General features: G+C 48.9%; 1 protein-coding gene across 1 annotated transcript in view; it reads left to right on the top strand.

The window, feature by feature from the left end:
* Positions 1-983: 983 nt before the first annotated feature.
* The window catches only part of XDH (xanthine dehydrogenase), a 59,493-nt gene continuing 39,499 nt past the window's right edge, over positions 984-20,977 (top strand). Inside the window, exons 1-8 of the mRNA XM_045870541.3 lie at positions 984-1,140; positions 7,562-7,619; positions 10,273-10,369; positions 11,754-11,862; positions 15,019-15,145; positions 16,070-16,131; positions 19,828-19,896; positions 20,213-20,299. Of these exons, the coding sequence (XP_045726497.2) occupies positions 1,099-1,140; positions 7,562-7,619; positions 10,273-10,369; positions 11,754-11,862; positions 15,019-15,145; positions 16,070-16,131; positions 19,828-19,896; positions 20,213-20,299 (651 nt within the window). The 5' untranslated portion in view covers positions 984-1,098. The remainder of the gene's footprint in view (positions 1,141-7,561; positions 7,620-10,272; positions 10,370-11,753; positions 11,863-15,018; positions 15,146-16,069; positions 16,132-19,827; positions 19,897-20,212; positions 20,300-20,977) is intronic.

Raw genomic sequence — 20,977 nt, 5'->3', positions numbered from 1 at the left:
GGCACAGGGGAGTGACCCACTACAGAGAGGCTGGCTATTCCAGGACTACAGGAGACCGGAGGGAATGCTGGTGAGGGTGTGCATGTGTGTGCGAGCAGGGAGGCACAGTTGGGTGCTGACCACAGAGAGCTCATTGGCACTGCCCAGGTGGGCCACGTGCTTGTGCTCGCCAGAAGGTAATGGATACCGGAGGGGGAAGGTTTGCAGCTCTGTGTCAACTTGGCCCAGGTCCTGTAAGGGGTGGGTTTTTTAATTTATTTGATATTTTGAAATATCCTTAATGAGTTACTCTGATCACTTATCAGGGGCCTTTTCCTGGGAGAAACGAGCAAAAGAAGAACCTCAGAAATGGTTTGTTAACAGGATAATTTTTGTTGTGCTGCTGAGAATACACTTGCAACAGTAATGAAGATTTGGGTTCTTGGCAACCTCACAACGTACTCCTAAAACACATCATTCGTCTCTCTGCCTTCTGCTCTTGGTGCCATTCGTAGGCCCATTCACAGGAAGAAAACGACTGAGTTCTGAAGACGACACGGCCGAGGTCAGATGCCAGGTTTGGGTTCTGGGTCACTGGGCTCCATGGCTCGTGACCACTGTCTTCCTCCAGGCTGTGCAAGAATGAGTCCTCTTGTAAGTGCTGAGTCCAGGCTGCTGTAAACCTGAGTGGTAAAATGACCAGTGTAGAGGGGGAAGGTGTGACTCATTTCTGTCGCCGTGGCTCTGACCGCGGCCCTTCCTCCTTCTCTGCTGGCCACAGGGGGGCCTGAGGAAAGTTCTGGGAGGTGGTGCTTCAGACACCTGGCCACAGGGCCCTCCCCTGGCTGATATCTGCATGTGCCTTCCTCTGTGCTCTTTGACACAGCTCTTGAGGGTGTGGTTTCCTGGCTAAAATTGTTTGCGTTTTCCTCGGTTATGTAAACTGGTGGCTTTTGCCAGGAACTCCCTGTGCCCTGGAGCTCTGGGCGGCTTTTTTCCTATTGGCCGGCCAAGTTTCATTTTCTTGGGAGGTGTATTTTTTCAAGCTGCTGAGCATCGATACATGTCAGTGTCTTTTGGGAGTGAGGTACCTGGAGTTCAGGGACCCAACCGGTAACAATGACAGCAGATGAGTTGGTTTTCTTTGTGAATGGCAAAAAGGTAAGAAGGACCCGGCCTTCCATCTGACTTCTCTGCCCCCCCCCCCCGGGGGGGCAGATGTTTGTCCTTTGGAAAAGGCGGTTCTAGTCTTTCTCTTTCATCTCCTCTCTCACTTATTCCGCACCCCCTCTCCCACCAAAGTGTTGCTGCGTTTTGGGTAACACTAGGACGAGAAAACCTTTTCAGAGCTGGAAGACAGGCAAGACGCTCCAGGGGCAAGGGAGTGCAGGAGAGGCGAGCGAGAAGAGAGGCTTGAGTCCCCACCCAGTGTACAGCAGCTGAGACACTGGCCCAAAGCGAGAACGGGGCACAGGGTCCTCGGTGAGACCGGAGGTCACCCACCACGCCTCCATCTCTGTGTTTAATCCAGTATGTCCTCCGGCTTTTGTTGTTTTCTTTGCTGAGAGAAGGAACAGGAACTTGTTTTCTTGCTAATACCAGGGTATAAGATAGACATAGCATTTGATTCTGGTATTTCATGCTTAATGTGACAGCTAACTTGTGTGAGGACATTTACTAACATCTTGTGGCAAGCCACAATTTTTTTTTCATAAGGGGCATGTTTCTCCCCTTCCTCTCACTTAGTACTGCATGTAAATATTTCAAGTCTTTTACTTTGATAAAAATTGTCCACTTGGATGAACTTTATTGGTGTGCAGGGACATGGGGGGGTGGGGGGGCAGAGGGGGACTTCAGACATGGGTACCAGTACTCCAGGCCCTGCAAGGGTGTGAATCTTTGCAAATTTCACTGCAGGTGCAGGGAGGGAGGATGCAAGCACATTGCATTGTCCCCATACCCCTCCCTCCACCACTGCTGAGGTGCCCCAGTCAGCTCTAGCTCCCCGGTCAGGAATGAAAGGGACAGGAGAAGGATAGTCATAGTTGTACCTTGTAAATGGCCATATGGACAGCGTGAGCAATGATTGTGCCCAAGGGGCCCCCAAAGAAGGGTCGTTTTATTTGTTTTGTTCTATTGGCACTTTTGCATTGAGAAATTGGGTGACGTTTGAGGTAATTTTCAAGAACTAAAATGCACTTCGTGGGGCATCTCGTGCTTAAATTGTCAGGATGTGTCTGGTGACTAGCAGGGGAGTTCCATGAGCCATGGCGACATTGGTGCTCTGAAGACCTTTGGGTTCATTGTGAGGGGTACCAACGGGAGGCTCTGAGGGTGTGGTCAGCCATGTTCTTCCAGGTTCCGTGTGTCTCTCCATGCCAATCTCTTTTCAGGACTGGCATCTGGCAGCAAACCAAGAGGTAGGGTACAGCTTCTGTGTTGATGGTTGTGAAACTTGCACCCAGCATTTCCAACAACTTTGTTGCATTCAGCGATTGCTTGGAGAGATTCAACTAATAGCTGAGTTGACTTTCTAGAAGTGTTATTTACACAAAGCATCTTCGGTGAAATTTTTCTAAGCATTTTTTACGTTAAGTGAGCAGCTGGATTCAATGACTTCCAAGGCCACATCTTACTCTAAGATTATCTTATTTATCATGCTATCAATTCGTGTATGACAGGACAAGGTTCTGCTCTTCCTTAGGGAGGGTGTGCTATGATGCCTGGGACATGAAAAGAAGCGTTTCAAAGTAAATCTGGCTTGGTGAAGTTGTTTACCCCTGTGTCTTAGATCCACTTTAGGAAGGCAATTTAACATTTTTAGGTGGTATTGTCATATCAGACCCTACTATCTCTGGAAGCTTTTACTAGTGTCAGTTTCTGTGATGCATACTCATGTTTGTAATTTATAAGCCTGTGGCCTCTTGAGAAACTGCTAGAAAGGTGCGAAGGAGTGATGAGGTGAAAGCAGAGCTTTGCAAACAAGACCAAGAAGGAATTCCCAGTCAGATCAAGGCAGCTGTGAGTGTGTTCCCGTTTCTATTTCCAAGATCTTGCTAGATCTAGATCTTTTGGTACTGGATATTATGCAGGGAAGTTACCAAAGAAGCTGTTGGAATGGGTGACTCACTCTTAAATGTAAGCCTCTTATTCTCCCCATTTCAGGCTGTCCAGGACTCTGTCTCTACTGACTGGGGTCCTGGAGAGGGTCCTGGAGAGGGTCCTGATGCCAACAATCAAATATCTCAGGGGCCTTCTCTGGGGGTGATGGGCCTTGATAACCATCATTCCATGTCTTCTGTTCTAGAGTCAGAGTTGGAGGGAAAGAAGGAGCTGCCCAGGATTTTGGTGGTATTGTAGTGACATTCTAGTGGGTGGGATTCTAGAATTTCTGAGCAGTCGCTCTCTGTTTAGGGGAGATTGTGGCGCACGGAGTAGTCTGGCAGACTTGGCGTTCAGGGCGCAGCTAAAGGCATCCAGGAGGGATCCCCAAAAAGCAGGTGGTAGCTACAGAGAGCTTCATGGTGGCTTTGACTCACTCACTCACATTTACAAGCTCCCCCCAAGCCTGCGCCTGTGGGGTATGTAGGCACTGGATGAATATGCTCTCTAAGAAGAGGCCAGGCACCTGCCCCTCGGGACCTTATGGACCAGTTAAAGAGATGGATTATAATTAGGCGAAGTAATATATTACAAAATGTATTTTACAGAAAACTATTCCCATGAAATGCTCTTTTCAGATATCCTTTCTAAAAATTTATTTATTTTAGAGGGAGAGGGAGAGAGAGAGAATGTGCGCACATGAGAGTGAGGGGGGAGGGGCAGAGGGAGAGAATCTCCAGCAGACTCCTGTGCGGAGCCTGACACAGGGCTCCATCCCACAACCCATGAGATCATGACCTGAGCTGAAATCACGAGTCTTAACCGGCAGAGCCACCCAGGCGGCCCCTCTTTTCAGATATTCTTAAACCACTTAGCACAACGTTGACACCTAGGTGCCCAGTTAATGAGGACAGAATGAATGCATGAGTATTAAAAGCCCTTAGAAATCCTCTACTGAGGAGATTTATTTTTTAAACTTTTTTTTGCATTTTGAAATTATTTTAAATGTACAAAAAAGTTGCACGAAGAATACCAAGAAATATAGACTACTGACATTCACCAACTGTTCACATTTTGCCACATTTGCTTTATCATTATCTCCTTCATGCTCTCTCTCCCTGTACATACACACACACATGAATAGGTGTTTATGTGATACACACATGTATTAGATATGTACGGATATGTTTATAGATATATATGTAGATATGTAGATGTATGTAAGTACGTAAATAATTTTATATATTTAGTTATGTATATAATCAATAGAAATAAGTACATAAAATATAAAATTTTCTTTCTGAACCATTTGAGGGTAAATTTCCAATATCATGCCCTTTTTACCCCTAAACTAAGAGTAAGAATATTCTTATAGACCCAGTCTCTATAAAAATCAGGAAATCCAGTGTTGGTATAATACCATTATCTAATCTATAGCCCTTCTGCAATATATTCCAATTTTCCCAATAATGTCATTTATAACTTTTCCCCCAAGCCCGGGACACAGGGTCATACTATGCAGTCAGTTGCCATGTCTCTTAAGTTTCCTTTAAGCTGGAACAGCTCTTTACCTTTCCTTGTCTTTTGTGACATTGATGTTTATGAAGAGAATAGGCCATTATTTTGTAGAACATCTCTCATTTTGAGTGTGTGCTATGCTTTCCTTTTTTTAGATTTTATTTATTTTTTAGAGAGTGAGCGAGAGAGAAACAGCATAAGAGGGGAGAGGGTCAGAGGGAGAAGCAGGCTCCCCGCTGAGCCGGGAGCCCGATGTGGGACTCGATCCCAGGACCCTGGGATCATGACCTGAGCCGAAGGCAGACGCTTAACCATCTGAGCCACCCAGGCGCCCTGTGCTATGCTTTCTTATAATTAGATTCAGAGTCTGTGTTTTGGGCAGAAATGCTAGAGAAGCGGTAAGTGTTTCTCGGTGCATTACATCGGGAGGCACAGGATGTCAGTTTCCCCCATTATTTGGAATGTGAACTTTGACTGCTTGGTTAAGGTGGTATCCATCAGTTTTCTCTACTGTAAGATAACTTCTTTACTCTTTATAATCTGTGAGAAGATACTTTGAGTCTATGTATCTTGATCATTAAACTTTTACCCACTAGTTTTAGCACCCATTGATGATTCTAGACTGGCTCAGTTATTGGGCTGATTGCAAGATGGCCAACCGTATTCATTAGTTGGCATTCCTCTGTCAGGCAGACTTTACTCTTCTCTCCAATTTGTTTATGTATTAGGTATCACTTTTGGACTTACAAGTTTTAATCTTATTGAATGGGTTATAATCCATTAGAGCTATTATTTGTTTTGATGCTTAAATCTTATCAGAAAAATCTGCTGAACCCAGCATCTCCTAAGCTCATATCCCCACAAAGTATTTGTCCTTTGGAATACCCATTGACATCCTGTTCAGAGAAGGTTCCATGGCGTTTGCCGGCCCAACCCTTCCCAGAGGAAGGTCAGAATTGGGGAATATCAGCATGTACACAGTTCAGCTCATAGTTAGTATGTTCATTCTTATGGAATTGTCAAGAAAAAGACCTTCATTTTCATGATACATTGAGCACAGCCATTCTTTGTATGAATGCAAGGAAGGTTGGACCATTCATGGCTGGGGTGATATAAAAAGCCTTTGCCAGGGAAGCGTTTGGGGTCTTCTAAGTCAAGACGCAGGTGGAAGAGGAATGGAATGGTCAAAGGCACAGAGTCAGAGGTATACATTGTATTTTCTCTGGAGTGTGAGGACCAGGTTCGCAGGGAGGTAGGAGGGGAAAAGGCTGAAAATGAAGATTGGGGACCATATGGAAAAGGACCTTGGAAGGCAGCCTAGGGAACTTGATATTCCTGGCATATGTGGGAAGTCAAGGAAGGCACAGAGCAGGGGACTGATGTGATGAAAGCTGAGCTGGAAGACGAGCAAACAACAGCTCAGGGGGAAGGCAGTAAGCCAAGAGGCTCTTCCTGCCATTTCCAAGCAATGTGATAGGGATCTTTATTTGTGCATTTATCTCTAAGAGAAAAGAAATAGCTTCCTGTGTGAACTTTGTACCCAGGACTTTGAACAAACCGGACTTGTGGGGTGTAATCTTGAAGGGAAACTAATTTGATTTTCTACTTTCCTTTAAGCTTTTTTCAGGGGGCAAATTCTGGCAGTTTTATGACTTTCTGGATTCAATAAAAAAAGTCCTATGGTCGCTTCTGAGTTTCCATACACAGCCTCAGGTCAGGATAGAGAGGTGGGGTTAGCAAAAAAGTTCTCAATTAATCAGTGCTGGTGGAAGATACCTTCCCACCACCGGGAACATTCAGTTGCAAGTCTCATTACACGTGGGATGTGCTTTTCTCTGGCCAATGGTCCTTCCTCAGCCTCCAGTTCTGGGAGGTCTGCTCCACACAGACTCTGTTGGAGGTCCCAAGCCTTCTGTAGTCAGTGTTTGGGGGATGATTGAAACACCTCCATGTCAGCTGTCTCTCTCTCTCTTGCATGGCCTACAACAGGTCCATAGCCAACACTTCACATCCTCTGCCCTCCCGGACTCGGGGAGTGCACACCAATCCTAACACTGCCATTTCTTCTTCGGCTTCTCTGGTAAGCCTATCTCTAGCTTTTAGATATGCCAGACCACCATATGCCCTGTCCTACTAAGGCTGTGTGTTAGCTTCACCTGTAGGGCTATGGAAGCCCCCTCACGAAGGTTGAGGGGTGAGGCAGATACCTCCTTTCCTCAACCTTAGGAAGATGGAAGACTCATAGTGCCGCTCTCTCTAAAGAAACTCTTGTCACATATTCTCTCTCCTTAACCATCCCAGTCACCCAAACCCTAGTACCCTTCATAACATATGATGAGTATTCGTGGTGACACAGGTTTTTGTGGATTTCCTTTGACTCTTTGCATTGGAAACTGGCACCTGACTTTGTAGACAAGCTTTCCATCTTATTAAATAAACCCTTTGTGGACTCTTAACCAAATGGGTTGTGATTTCTCCTCCATGTCTGACATGTGTCATGTTGTTGGCTCTGGTAACCCAACACTTGGAATACTCCACTGTGAGCACAGGCCAACAACCACCCCTCTATTCTCTGAGAATGTACATGCCAGGGGGCACAGCCAGATATCTGCATGCTGCCATTTTTAGCTGTCCCTGGTGTGATCCAGCAGCTGGAAATGAGACGACATGTTTGATTTGAAGGGGGCTCTGTCTGGGTCAGCCCAATGTGCAGGGTGCAACACCCGAGCCCTCTGGGGTGGGTCCAGAGCTGAGCACTGAAGTGGAAGGTCAGAATTGGGGAATATCAGCATGTACACAGTTCAGCTCATAGTTAGTATGTTCATTCTTATGGAATTGTCAAGAAAAAGACCTTCATTTTCATGATACATTGAGCACATCCCTATTAACTCCACAAATTCTTGGGCGAGACAATGGCTAAGTATACCCAGGATACATGTTTCTTTTCTTTTTGTTCTTATAGGTGGTGGAGAAAAATGCAGATCCAGAAACAACCCTTTTGGCCTACCTGAGAAGAAAATGTATCCTGACTTTGGAGTGGGGGTGGGGGGGGCAGTGAGGACTCATTCTCTAGGCCTTATGTCATTTTCTAGTGACTGTGGGAGGCTGTGCAATGTGGAGGACAAAGCCCTGGAGTAGGGCTATAGACCCCTGCTAAGACCCCTGCATCTTAGTTGTAGCTCTGTCACTCAGCAGCTGTGTGACCCTGGGAAGTCTTTTGAGCTCTCCAGGTATAAAATTATCGACCGTCTATTGAGAGGATTATTTTTGATGTTTCTTAAGATCTCTTCCAGGTAAGACTCTAGTGATGCCAAGGGTTATCCCGGGCCTGTAAAATGAATAGCTGTGAAAGGCCCTCATTAGCCCTGGTAAACTCTGTGGCCATTGCTGTCAGGAGGAGTGGGCCTTCCTCAGGAGATCTTTGCTCATCCATAAAGGGCTTCCTAGGGAATCTTTCCAGTTCTGTGAAGGTGGAAGGAATGTCAGAAGAAGGCATGTTTGTTGGGAAAGGACGCCTGAGTGGGGAAATGTGTAGAGGTACCTTCCATTGTAGAGATGGCAGGCACTGGGAGGCAAGGGACAGGGGACTCCTGAGCACTTATTGTACATAGGTGGAGTTCAAAGTGATTTTCATGGGTGATCTCACTGATCCCCACAGCAATTCCTTTGACAGAGGAGGAAGTGAGGTTGACTCATGAGAAGGGACCTGCTTCTTGCTTGTATTCTGGGCCAATCCTGGCAGAGCCTGGACTAAAGCCTAGAGCCATGCTCTTAATCTTCCAGTCATACTGGAAACTCTTCAGGGTTGGTCATTGGGATGATGCTCATCCTGACTTCTGTTAACAAATCCCTCTCACTCCCGGAGTTAGGGATGGTCTGCGGCTCATGAAGGTCCCCTATTTGAGGACAGCAGAGTATTGTTTCAGTACGCACAGAAACAAGCCTGAAGTCCACAGCCTTCCCTCTGGTTCACTCACCTCTTACCAGATGGTGTCTGGCTCCAGCATACTTTGTCCTGGATTTTCCATGGAGAGGGCAAGTCCAGAGTTTCACGGCCCATGAACCCAGTGGCTCTTTTGCAGAGGTGGAATCAGTCAGTAGGATTGGGAGACTGCACAGAACTCCACTGCTAGGGGGTCTGAGAAGAGAGGCACATTCTCAGAGATTGTGGACACCAGTGTTAGTTTTCTGATGCAGTTTTGAAGGCCCGAAAGCCTCAGATAATCCCAATCATAGCAATTGCTAGTTTAAAGGTCAAATCTCAAATGAAAACTGAAAGTTTTCACGGAAATGAAGGTCAGGTGGCTTTTTGTGGACTGTGGTGAGAGTTCATTTCTGAGAGTTCTGGAAAAGAGGAAAAACCCCAGGCTTGACTTCTACACCGGCTTCCAAAAAAATCCCCCGGCTAGAAGATGTTGCTAGACTTTGGGCTCTTAAGTTGTCTGAACTACTGCTAACTGCAGATCTTCTGATGAGTCAGAAGAATTGCTTAGAATATAGGGAGCTCTTCCCAGATGTGTTTTAGAAGAGGGAGCCACAGGGTGAAGGAGGAGCCCCCAAATCTGGAGTCAGATGATTGTGTCTGGGCCCTCCCACCAGGTGAGCTGAGTGACCGTGTTGTCTTGCTGGGCTCACCTTACCTCCTGGGCCTCAGTTTGCTTTGTTTTGTTTTAATCTGTGGGGAAATAGGAGCTCCTGCCCTACCCGCTCCTGAAATTATTGTGAAGATCAAATGGGTCCATGGGTATAAGTATTTTTCAAGTATAAGGTGCTATGTCATTGTTTAAAGACTAATGTCCAGCATATTAGAGGTCATAAGTAAGTATTTCTGAAATGACTGAAGAATCAAACCATTCATGGCTATCTAGAATTTGTGATGAATTTTCATTTCATTTTGCAAATGTGGGAAGCGACCAGCAATAATGACCTCCATCTTCAGTAGAGAGCCCGATGGCTCAGAGGCCTGCAGCCTGTGGGAAGAGCAGCAACAGAGCCCGTGTATCTCAGGGAAAGTGCAATGCTGCTCTCTAGAATAGTCTAGTACTGAGGCACGTTAATAGACTCAAAGTTATCAGATTATTTCTGCAAGTACATGTAAGAGATAGCTCCAATCCTGCCCCCCACCGACCTCAAAGATTATCTTCATTTTCATTTCTGGTCACATATCCTATGGGTGGGTATTCAAAACCCCTGGTCCAACCCTAATTTTGGTTCCTGGACTTCATCAACCCAAAAGGTCCAAGGTGACAAGTCGGGACTCAGTAGGTCCCAGAACAGATCAATGTCTCTGTCTGGCCCAAGTGGCTTCATTGTGCACCCAGCTGCGGTGACATGAGGGCTGCCCCTTGTGCAGGCCTTGGAGGTGCCTGATTCACCTGCCCAGTGAGACCATGGGGTTGGGAGTCCTGGAAGATACTTGGGTGCTGTCCAATGGGACCCTGATGCTTTTCGTCATCTGTGCAGTGGAGATGATCCCATTCTCTGCCTTCTGGGGCGCAGTGCAGACTTTCTGGATGATGGGGCCATGTGGGTCTGCTGCCTCCCTGTGTTGAGGGGCCCGATCCTGTGTGTGGCAGTGGATGGTTCTGTACTTCCAGCTCTGCCCATGCGCTTCCCAGCAGCCCAGCAAAGACTCTTCTGTGAATTCATGTTCCTTAACCCTCGACCGTCCAGTGCAGCTGAGCGGGACCAAGCTGGGCTGTGGAGAAGGGGGCTGTGGGGCTTGCACCGTGATGCTTTCCAAGTACGATCGTTTCCAGAACAAGATTGTGTATCCTTTGCCCACTGGCTGATTGTCCATGCGAGGACTGTGAGGCAGGGGTCAGGGTGTGAGTGAGTGTGTGCATGTGTGTGTGTGCACGCCACGTGTGACCTTTCTAAGATCCAGACTCATTTCCAATCCCATGAAATCCTTCAGTCAGTCTCCACTGCCTTCAGGAGAAAGTCCAATTTCTGTGCTTAGTGCTCGGAGCCCCTCATGGCATGCCCCATCTTTCCTCTCCAGCTGTCTCTCTCAGTGGGCCCAGCACTCCATCCTTGTAGGGACAATTGTGAACTACTGACACTCTCTGCCTACTCATTTCCCGGTCTTTGTTTTTTTTTAAGATTTTATTTTATTTATTTATTTTTTTGAGCAAGAGAGAGCACAAGACGGGGTAGGGTCAGAGGAAGAAGCAGACTCCCTGCTGAGCAGGGAGCCCGATGCAGGCAGGACTCGATCCCTGGACTCTGGGATCATGACCTGAGCCAAAGGCAGTCGCTTAACCAACTGAGCCACCCAGGCACCCTCCTGGTCTTTGTATAAGCTGTTGCCCAGGTCTTGAATGTCCTTTCTTCTAGGACTTCTCCACCTGGCTAACTCTTGCTAGCTCTTTAGGACTGGGTAAAATATCACCTCCTCCGGGAAGCCTTCCTTGACCCCCAAGATTGGGGTCTGTGCTGATCCCACGGTACTCTGTGCTCAGCCCTCCTGAAACAGTCACCATAAGCTGTTTAAATTGCATTTTCACACTGGCTTCACACATTTTCCCAGGTTGACCATAGGCTATTGAAGAACATCTTACTCACCTTTATTTTCTCAGCCCTCAGCAGAGTGCCTGGCATGTGATTGGCCCTCAGGAACTGATATTGCTTGTATAAGTGGATAAAGCGTGAATAGAAAAATGGACATCAAGAAGCTCTGTTTAAGGGGTTGCTGTTTCATGTTTCCTGGGGATCACCCCCTTGTTTTTCCCCCACAGAGGATGGGAGACAAAGGGTGAGAGCAGAGGAGCAAAAGTGACTGGAGGTTCTGAAATTGAAGAGGCTAAGGAAGGGCCCTGCAGAGAGAGGAGCAAGCACTGGGCCTGGAACCTGCCAGAAATTTCCTCTTGACTCAGCCTCCAGGGTCGGGCTGAGTATTGCGGTGGCTGAGGGTGACCCTGGCCCCGTGTTCCAGCTCGGAGGCCCAATGCCCCACAGAACTCTGCAGGGGCTTGTGCCTCATTGGGGTGGGCGGAGCTTCCTTTGTTGCTAGCCCAGCGGCCTGGGTAGACAGGCGAGGACACCCATGGAAGAGCCCAGAATGTAATGTAGAGTGGGGGGTCGTGACAAAGCATCTCAAAGTCTCCGATGGCCCGAGTCAACAACGGAATGACCTTAATCTGGGGCTTCAGCCACTTTTCCGCCAATGCCTGCCTGGCCCCCATCTGCTCTTTGCATCATGTTGCCGTGACGACAGTGGAAGGCATAGGAAGCACCAAGTCGAGGCTGCATCCTGTGCAGGTAACTGGAGGCAAGGGGGGGTCATGCCAGGGCTGCAGGCTTTTTTGGGCTGTGAGGCTGAGTGTCACTGCCTGGACAGGAGGCACTGTGGTCCAGCCACCTCCCTCACCTCCACCTGGGGTGGGGTGGTGGAGGCTGTGAGGCAGAAAGATGAGGCCCTGAGCCTGAAGCTCCCTCCTGTGGGAGCATGACATTGCATGACCCTGAGGGAACCACGAGGTCAGCCAGATCTGGTGGCCAGGGCTGGCCGGCTATGCCAGACCTGGAGGAAGGAGGGGCAAGGGACTGCCTCACGCAGCTCCTCCCCGCCCCCCCCGGCCCCCAGGTGTGCTTAGGAAACCCCCACCATCTCAGGTTCAAGATTCCAAATGCTCTGTGCCCTTGATTAAAAAGCCCCCCTACTCCCTGCTCCCTCAAATGGTAACCCCATTGCTCCTCCGGAGTGTCACCTGCAGGTAATATGGATGTAGGCCTCCACCCCATTAACATGGAGGTTAGTAAGGGCTTAATAAGAGGATAGAGGTGTCGGAGTGTCTGACCAAGGCTTTTTTTCTGATGTTATCAGGCTGCCTGTCAATGGATTGAAATTAGGAACCAAGAGTGGACAGTAATCTGGGAGGTTTTGTGGAGAGAATCAGGATACTCTTAGGCAGCATGGCAACACATGGAAACAGAATACCGTGGGAAGGAAAGACCATTGTTTCCAGTGCTTTTCGTATGGGGAAACTGAGGCAGGGGGTCTTCCAGGCATGACAGTCACAGAAGGTGCCTGAGGCAGGCCTGTTGGTCACTTGAGGAGACCTGTTGCTCAGACCGTGCCTTCCTTGGGCACCTTATGTGGGTGCCGGGCCAGGGCCTCGGGCTGAGCCAGGGGAGGGGAGGGGCAGCTTGAACGAGTCCTGTGAGGGTCACAGCACGTAATGTGTCACCTCTACAGCTTCATTCCTTAGGCAGCAGAAGGGGAGATTACTAAACTTGTCCAACCTGCAGGAGATGTGAAAGGGTTAATTCGGGCTTGGAATTTGAAACAAGCAGATGAAAAGACAGAATAGTTTAAACACAGGGACCGTATCTGAATAATCCACTAAACCCCTCTCTTTCCAATGGTACAGATTCTTACTCTGCACACACTTGTTCTGGCCTCAAGTAACTTGCAGAGCCAGATCCTGCTTCTCCTCGTCCACTGGTTTTTTTCCTTGTGGTTCCTAGGACATGACGCTTTGCTCGTGTTCCTCCCACCTCCAGGCTGGTGCCCGGTGCTGGCTCTGGGCCTGCTGAGTTCCTAATTGCTGCAGCGCTCCTGGGGCTCAGGCCGGGTCCCTTCCCCTCTCCCTCTGCACACCCCCCGCCCCCGCCCCCCCCACCCGGCAAGTTCAGTACCATCTACGGGCGAACAGCACTCCTATTTGTATCTTCAGCTTTGACCTCTCTTCAGAGGTTAGATTCATATTTCTAACTGCCTACTTGACATCCTATATGGATGTCTGTCTCAAACTTCCCAAACCCTATTTTTTCCCCTTTCTTCCCCAGTCTTCCTCCATCTGAGTCAATGGCGAAAGCATCCACCCAATTGCTCAAGATAAAAACCTAGGAGTCACCTTTGATTCTTTCTCTCCTGCACCATACCCAATCCATTCAGACGTGGTGTCTACTTTACTTCCAAACCCTACGATGAAGCCTTCCTTTTCTTTCCTCTGTTACTGCTTGGTCTGAGCCACCATCCCCTCTTGCCTGGACCACTGTGTCCTGGTCCCCATTTCTACTCTTGTCCCCTGTAACCTACTCATTCCCTACCCACAGCTAGAGTAATTCTTCTTTTTTTTTTTTTTTTTTTAGGAGAGAAAGACAGAGCAGGGCAGGGGGAGAGGGAGAGGGAGAGAGAACAGGGCAGGAGCAGAGGGAGAGAGAGAATCTTAGGTAGGCTCCGTGCTCAGCGCGGAGCCTGACATGGGGCTCGATCTCATGACCCTGAGATCATGACCTAAGTCAAAACCAAGAGTTGGACACTTAACGCACTCAGCCACCCAGGTCCCCCTAGGGTGATTCTTAACAAACATAATTAGATCATATACACTCTTCCCTGATCCAAGTCATGTTATTAAATTCAACTTAAAAGTCACCTCTTCAGAGTGGCTGTTTCTGAGCACTCCTAAGTGACCACTGGTCACTCTGGGTCCCATCAGCCTCTACTAAATCCCTACATAGCATTGACCTCCACCTGGAATTTTCCTGTTTCTTTTGTCAGTATTTCCCCTACTAGCTTTACGAGACTGGTGATCTCATTTTTCTTCTTCATTGTTCTGTCTCCAGTGCCTTTACCATGCCTGGCACGGAATAAGTTCTCAGTAAATATTTATAAAATGGATGAACATATATGTGAGGCACTGGAAATATAGTACTTTAGCAATTTTACTTAAGTACCAAGAGAGACTCCCAAGAGACAAAATAATAATAATAATAAATATGGACCTGGAGAATCTCTTGTACTAAAAATCTTGCAGAGTTTGAATGACAATTCTGTGACATTCAATGCATATGGCACATTTCCAAATTCTTATGTCCCCATGGACTCCAAGTATTGCCTTCATTTAAGAATGTAGTGATATTCTAGTTTGGAAAAAAAATGCATTCATTTGGTTCTTAATAAATGTTGGTTGTGCTGGATTGCAGGCTAGTGTATTAAAAGAACATGAGACCGCTCTTCCATTCACCATGTGTGTTCTTGGCTAAATCTCTCAAATCTCTGGGCCCACTTCCTCCTCTGTCCAATGCAGAGAATGGAGGGTGAGAAGCCCTTCTGGTTCCTTCTGGTCACTATTCTTTGAAGAGACTTTCTTATGAATAACCAACATTGGTTGACCATTTACTATGTGCCAAGTATAATAATGTTAAGAGTTTAACATGAATGATCTCATTAAATCCTCACCACAGCTCCAGAGATAAGTCCTAGGGTGGTCGTCACCATACAAGTGAGGAACCTAGGGCTCCAGAGAGGCTTGGTGACTGGCCAAGGCCACCGTGGGCACCAGGACTGACTTCATGCAGGGGCTGCTCCTCCACCCTGCTGGTTGACATGGACGGGCTTCTGCTGTGTCACCTAGAGAGCCTGACAGAGCTTCTGCCAACACGTGGGTCTCTGTCATCTGTCCCTTTTAGGAGAGAATTTCCAAAAGCCATGGCTCCCAGTGTGGGTTCTGCACCCCTGGCATCGTCATGAGCATGTACACGCTGCTTCGGAACCAGCCCGAGCCCACCATTGAGGAGATTGAGAATGCCTTCCAAGGTAGAGGCCTTGAGGCACCGCCTAGAAGGGGGAATAGCAAATGGGGCTTTGTGGAGGTTAGGGCAGGGCCAGAGTGGAAGCCAGGAATGGGCTAGGAGGTCGAGGCACTGCCCTCTGGAGGAAAGGCTCAGGCTACCCCAATGTGGTGGCTCAGGTCTGCTGGAGCTGAGCCCTCTCTTGGTCTGAGGAACACCTGTGTGGTTTGGAGACCTCTGGGGTCTCCTGCCTTAGTGTTCATCTTCCTGAGGTGTCCTGCACTGGGATGGGGTGGCACTGGGAGGTTGGCGCAGGAGGAGATCATTTGGGAAATTCCACAGAGGTTAGTCACATGGCTCCCTTTCTCCTCAGCTTGTGCTGGAGCAGGATTCTGCACAGGCCACATAATGAGGAAGGTGGCCATGATTCTGAGCCTTGGGTAGGAACGAGCTTCCCACTTTGCCTTCTGTGAATGGGCCCAGGAGCCTGGACAAGGTGTCTGTTCCTCTGGATTGAACAGACTCCGCATCCATTCAGCATTTCAATTCATCATTTATTCAGTTAGTTGTATTGAGTCCTACCATGTTAGGCATTATGCAAGGTACAAGGGACACAGGGATGCCCCAGGGAATGAAAGACAGTCTCTACCCTCAAGGAGTTTGCGCTCTGAAGGGGAAGAGAGCTTAGAATGTGGTTGGATGAGCTCACTGCTAAGTCTATGACCAGGCATCATGGGGGCGCTCAGAAGAGGCACCTGATTCAGTCTTGGCAGTCCAGGGAGGCTTCCTGGGAGAAGTGATACAGGAACACAAGGAGGAGGACAGGGTGTTCCAGGCAGAGAAAACAGAATAAGGAAACCAAGCGTCTTCCTGAGTCAGAAGCAAAGTCACAAACCCGTCCCCTGCCCTGGGGCCTGCACTCACAACAGCTTTTTGTCCCCCCGCCCAGGAAACCTGTGTCGCTGCACAGGCTACAGAGCCATCCTCCAGGGCTTCCGAACCTTCGCCAGGGTAAGTGGGGGCCCCCCTGGGGGGCTGCAGCCCTGCTCCTAAAGAAGTAGCGCTTGGGAATCCCAGTTGGGAGGGAGGCCCCCGGCCTCTGGAAGAAAGAGAAGAAACCCAGCCTGTAGGTTGTCCTGCTGTGGGTACCTGGCGTCAGGCATCGGACTCTGCCATTCTTAGGCGGAGGGTTCTCGGCAATAGCACGAGGACTGTCCTTCCCAGGAAGGCTGGCTCCCAGAAGAGGCGTGCGGTCCAAGAGCTAACTTCCTCCAGGCATTCGGGTCTGAAGCGCTCCAGTGGGCCAGGTGTTGAGCCTGGTGTTAAATAACAACCCAGCCCTCAGCACCTGAGCTTCTCTGTTCCTCCCCGAGCTGCTGTCTGCACTTGGCACTCTGTGGGGCTTGTGAAACTGCTAATTAGATCTCCAGTTTGTGCATCCCTGCAGTGTTCGTATACCTCCAAGGGAGAAGCCACAGCCCGGCTCTGCAGGGGTTGCTTACACACACACACACACACACACGCACACGCGCACATGCACACGCGCGCACACATACACACGCATGCACACACGCACACGCGCGCACACCTACACGCGCACACACACGTGTGCACACGCACACACACATGCACACGTGCGCACACACGCATGCGCACGCGCACATGCACAAGCATGCGCACACATACACATGCATGCGCACGCGCACATACACACGCGCACGCGCACACGTGCACGTGCACACACACACACACACACGCCATCCGGCAGGGAGGACAGAGGGCTGGCCTCTCCCTTCCTGGCTTATCTCCCCAGATTTCACCTGATTCTCCAACTGCGGCAAGTTGACCCCGACTCCAATCAAACTGTCTCTTCTCAGTTTGACTCTGGGTTGAGGGGAGAGTCACAGACACCTGTGCCTGAAATTTCACGGACCTTTAGGGCTGCTACCTTCTGAAAAGGAGTGTTGTATCCAGATGACCACAGAGGGTGGAGATAGGGATGGGGTCTACAGGGAGGGAAGGCAGCACATCCCGCTGAATGCACTGGATGACCAAGAATGAGGAGGTGTGGATTTAAGGGGAAATGATTGAAAGCACAGACTTGGGAGTCTGCAGACCTGCGTTCAAATCCCATCCTTTCACTGAACCGATGCATGACCTCAGGCATATTTCTAAAATGGGATTATAATAATACCTACAATATTATAGTGTTATAATAATACATCTAAAATTGTAATAAGACATATGTAATTACAATAATACCACAAAATTATAATAATACCTATAATAATTCTTACGGTGTTTGTGGAAAGTACTTCTTGTAAAGCCCTTAGAACACTGGCTGGCACATCTTAAGTTTTACATACATGGCAACTATAAATTATGATGCTGGTACATTTCTCCCATTACTCACTATTTGATCTTCGTAAATTGTTCAGGCTTCCCTGAGAATTGAGGATTGTTAATCTTGTCCATGTATTTATTTCTGAAGAGGCTTCTCAAAGAGATACAATTTTACCAGCCCTCCTACTTTCTGAAAAGAGAAGGGCTTGTGAGTGTAGTCCATGGTATGTTCCTTCCCAGGGTTGGAGTTTTATTATCATTGAAGTGTTTCCCGACTCCACTGTGTTGGCAGTGCCTCCCTGGATCCAGCTGCAGGGCGGTGAGGACAGAGCAGAGCTCCCAAAGTGACTGGTACACAGAGTGTGCTCAGAAGCTCACTGGAGACCCCCCAAGGCCTTATCCGGAGCCTCTGCACTCTGACTTTACACACAGTTCTAACAAACCTGCTTAGCTCATTCTCAAGCCCATAGCACACATTAGGAAGGTGAGGAGGGTTTGCTAGAAGGAGGTACGCTGTTCACAGCAAGAAATGACAATGTCCATCTAGCAGCAAAGAATGGCATGGAGGAACTGTAAAAATTGTCACAAGCCTAGTAGTCCAGGCTGCTGAGAAAAGGAGAAATCTCTCCAGGGGAAAAAAACCAGCCTTATCCAACATCGGTGGATAATGAGGGCAGTGACCCATTATTGTACGTCACAGTAATTTATGTCATGGACGTGTCCATGAATTATCAAGAAAAAAGATCTAAGGAAGAATGTGCTGACACTTTATCTGGAAAATGTACTTCTGTGAAATATGTCCTTCCCCACAAGGACTGGGTGAGTGAGGCTGATGGCTTGCTGTACGTGGGTTCCCTCAAGTCAGGTGGGGTCTGGTGAGTCCCCTGCATCACCTGTCTCCAAGAAGAAAAGTGAGAAGAGACACTAGAGGAACTTGATTTCTCTCTTCCTTTTTGCCTAAACACAGAGGGTAAGGGCAAGGCAGTGGTGGGAAGGTCCAAAACGGACAGCGCTCTGAGACCCAGCGGCAAGGCTGTGAGTGCAGGAGGGACCTGGGGTCTGCACGCAAGGTGGCATGCGCATGGAGGCCGAGGCACGGGAGGCTCCTCTCCCCATGACAGGTCTGACAGTGCTTTCAGATTCTCAAAGGCCACCCTTTCCGCCTCCATGGCCCTTTGAGGGCTTTCCTGGGCACATTAGTCGGGGGTGTGACTCATCCCTTGGGAAATGTGTCTCCTGTGATTCACGGGCAAAAGGGCTGCCCCAGACCTGCTTCTGCAGGAACTGGCCGCCTTGGACATGGGCTTGGAGCCGTGCTGGGGAGTTTCTCCCACCTTTGCCTCTTGGCATAACTTCAGGATTCTGGAGTGTCTCCCAGATCCTGAGCTGAGACTCCTGCCTTCTTGGCACAAATCAGTCAGGTGACACACCACTTCCCCACCGTCAGCGCCTCGGTTCTGGGAGGCAGCGATCTGAACTTACTCCATGCTCTGCCTCTGGCACCCTGAGAGGTCCTGAACCAGTTCTTTCCCAGGAGTGGTGGTCATTGGACCTGTATGCTTCCTTTAGCACAGGGTCACAGTGAGGAGGGAGGAGTGTTTAGTCTTCTGGCAAGAAGCATCTAATAGGTAGTGATGAGGTCATCTGGCACACTGGCTGGAAGCCTCTCTGAAGTCAGCACTGGTCTTGGACCTGCTTGGAAGGAGCCCCACAAAGACTGGAGCCTGGAAGGAGCCCAACCAAGCCCCTAGAACTTGACTGAGGCACATGCCGAGAGCACCCGTGGGGATTCCTTTCAGAGAAGTCTCCTAAGGAGGAAGCCCTGAGGGGGGGGGGGGAAATGGCATAAAGATATGTTTTGATAAAGTAGGACTTAGCTTTTATAGAGAAGTCTTAGAGAGAGAGCAAGACCATGAATGGCGCTGGGAGGGGCAGAGAGAGAGAGAAAAAGTCCTGAAGAGGCTTCACACCTAGCACAGAGCCCGACTTGGGGCTTCATCTCACACCCTGAGATCATGACCTCAGCTGAAATCAAGAGTCCAATGCTTAACTGACTGAGCCACGCAGGCACCCCTACAGAGAAATTTTCTTAAAATTAAATTTTCCTGCTGCTTCCAGGAGAGATCCTATTTGTTTATTCATGAGTTGCATAGTTTCCATCAACCAAGAAAGGGAAAGTGGTTAAAGCAGAGGTCTTACGTCCATGCAGACGTGAGTGGGATGGGGAGTGGCCATCTGCTGTTCCCACTGATGCTGGGGTAGGAGCAGAGCTAGATTTCACTGGATAGTAGTGACCCAGGTTCTTTAGCTTCTGTGAAAACTCGTTGCAAATATTTTTTGTGTGAATATTTGTCATCTCTCTAGGATGGTGGGTGCTGCGGAGGAAGTGGGGACAACCCAAACTGTTGCATGAACCAGAAGAAAGACTCCAAAGTAAGTGGGTCCTCCTCTCCTGGGAAACCTGGGGGCCAGTCTCAGATCAACAAGGCAATGGATTCTTTTCACACTCTGGACAGTGCAGCCGGAAGAGGGAATGGTTATGCCCAGACCGTGAGGGTGATGAATGTGCAAGTTAGCCCTGGGTCCTCTGGCAAGACCTCCTTATCCTGCCTTCCAGGAGCTTCCTGGCCCTCCACCAAGCCGGATGGGGGCTGCAAACAAGTTCGCTTGGACAAGGGGCTGGGGAGGTCCTACAGGACATTTTAAAGGAGGAGATACGGTATCACCCAACTGTTCCCTTTTCTAACAGGTCACTCTCTTGCCATCTTTATTCAACCCAGAGGAGTTCATGCCCCTGGATCCCACCCAGGAGCCCATCTTCCCCCCAGAGTTGCTGGTAGGTGATGCCCCAGGGAGAGGCCCAACTCAGTCTCTGTGCCAGGAGCCTCTGGAGACCCGCTTTATTTCATACCAGCTGGGACCTTTGTGTCTTTGTCCTTCCTCTGACACCCAGAGGTCAAGTCCCTCTGTCACATACTCCCAAAGGGACCCCCACTTCTCTCACACATGTTGCTCTGAGCACAGAGAGTGGATCTCTCTGGACTCTACTCCATGTAGTGTAACAGGTGCTCCAGAAGCATCTGCTGGTCTCCTGGCTAAATTGAACATAGAAGCCCCCAAGCAACCCATTCTCCTCTCTGTAAGCAGTCCATTTATTTAAGACAATCAAAGAAACAAAGCTGTGCTCAAAGGGCACAATCCATGGCTTGCTGCTCTGTTTTAAGGACACCCTCACACGCACCCTCTCACTGGGACGATGCTGCTCCTTCACTCTGACATTTATGGCAAGGAAAGAATCAAGCCTCTCTCCGAGTTCTCAAGTGCAGATTCCGGGGGGTGTTGAGCACATGAAGACAGCCTAGTGAGTCCAGTGGGCCAGAAAGAAGGGCTTGGCAGCAGGCCACCAGCATATTTTCTCTGGATGGTGCAACCTTGGAAAAACTGTCAGTTTGATCTGGAGGTTTTCTCTCCCAGCCCCACAGCACCCCTCACACACTAGAACTGGCCTCTGTTG

The sequence above is a fragment of the Mirounga angustirostris genome, unplaced genomic scaffold, assembly GCF_029215605.1.
Source record: "Mirounga angustirostris isolate CCGP_5_RB_7025 unplaced genomic scaffold, mMirAng1.0.hap1 SCAF_10, whole genome shotgun sequence".
Classification (NCBI taxonomy): Eukaryota; Metazoa; Chordata; class Mammalia; order Carnivora; family Phocidae; genus Mirounga; species Mirounga angustirostris.
Note: the sequence above shows the minus strand (reverse complement) of the source record. Positions and strands in the feature narration are given on the sequence as shown.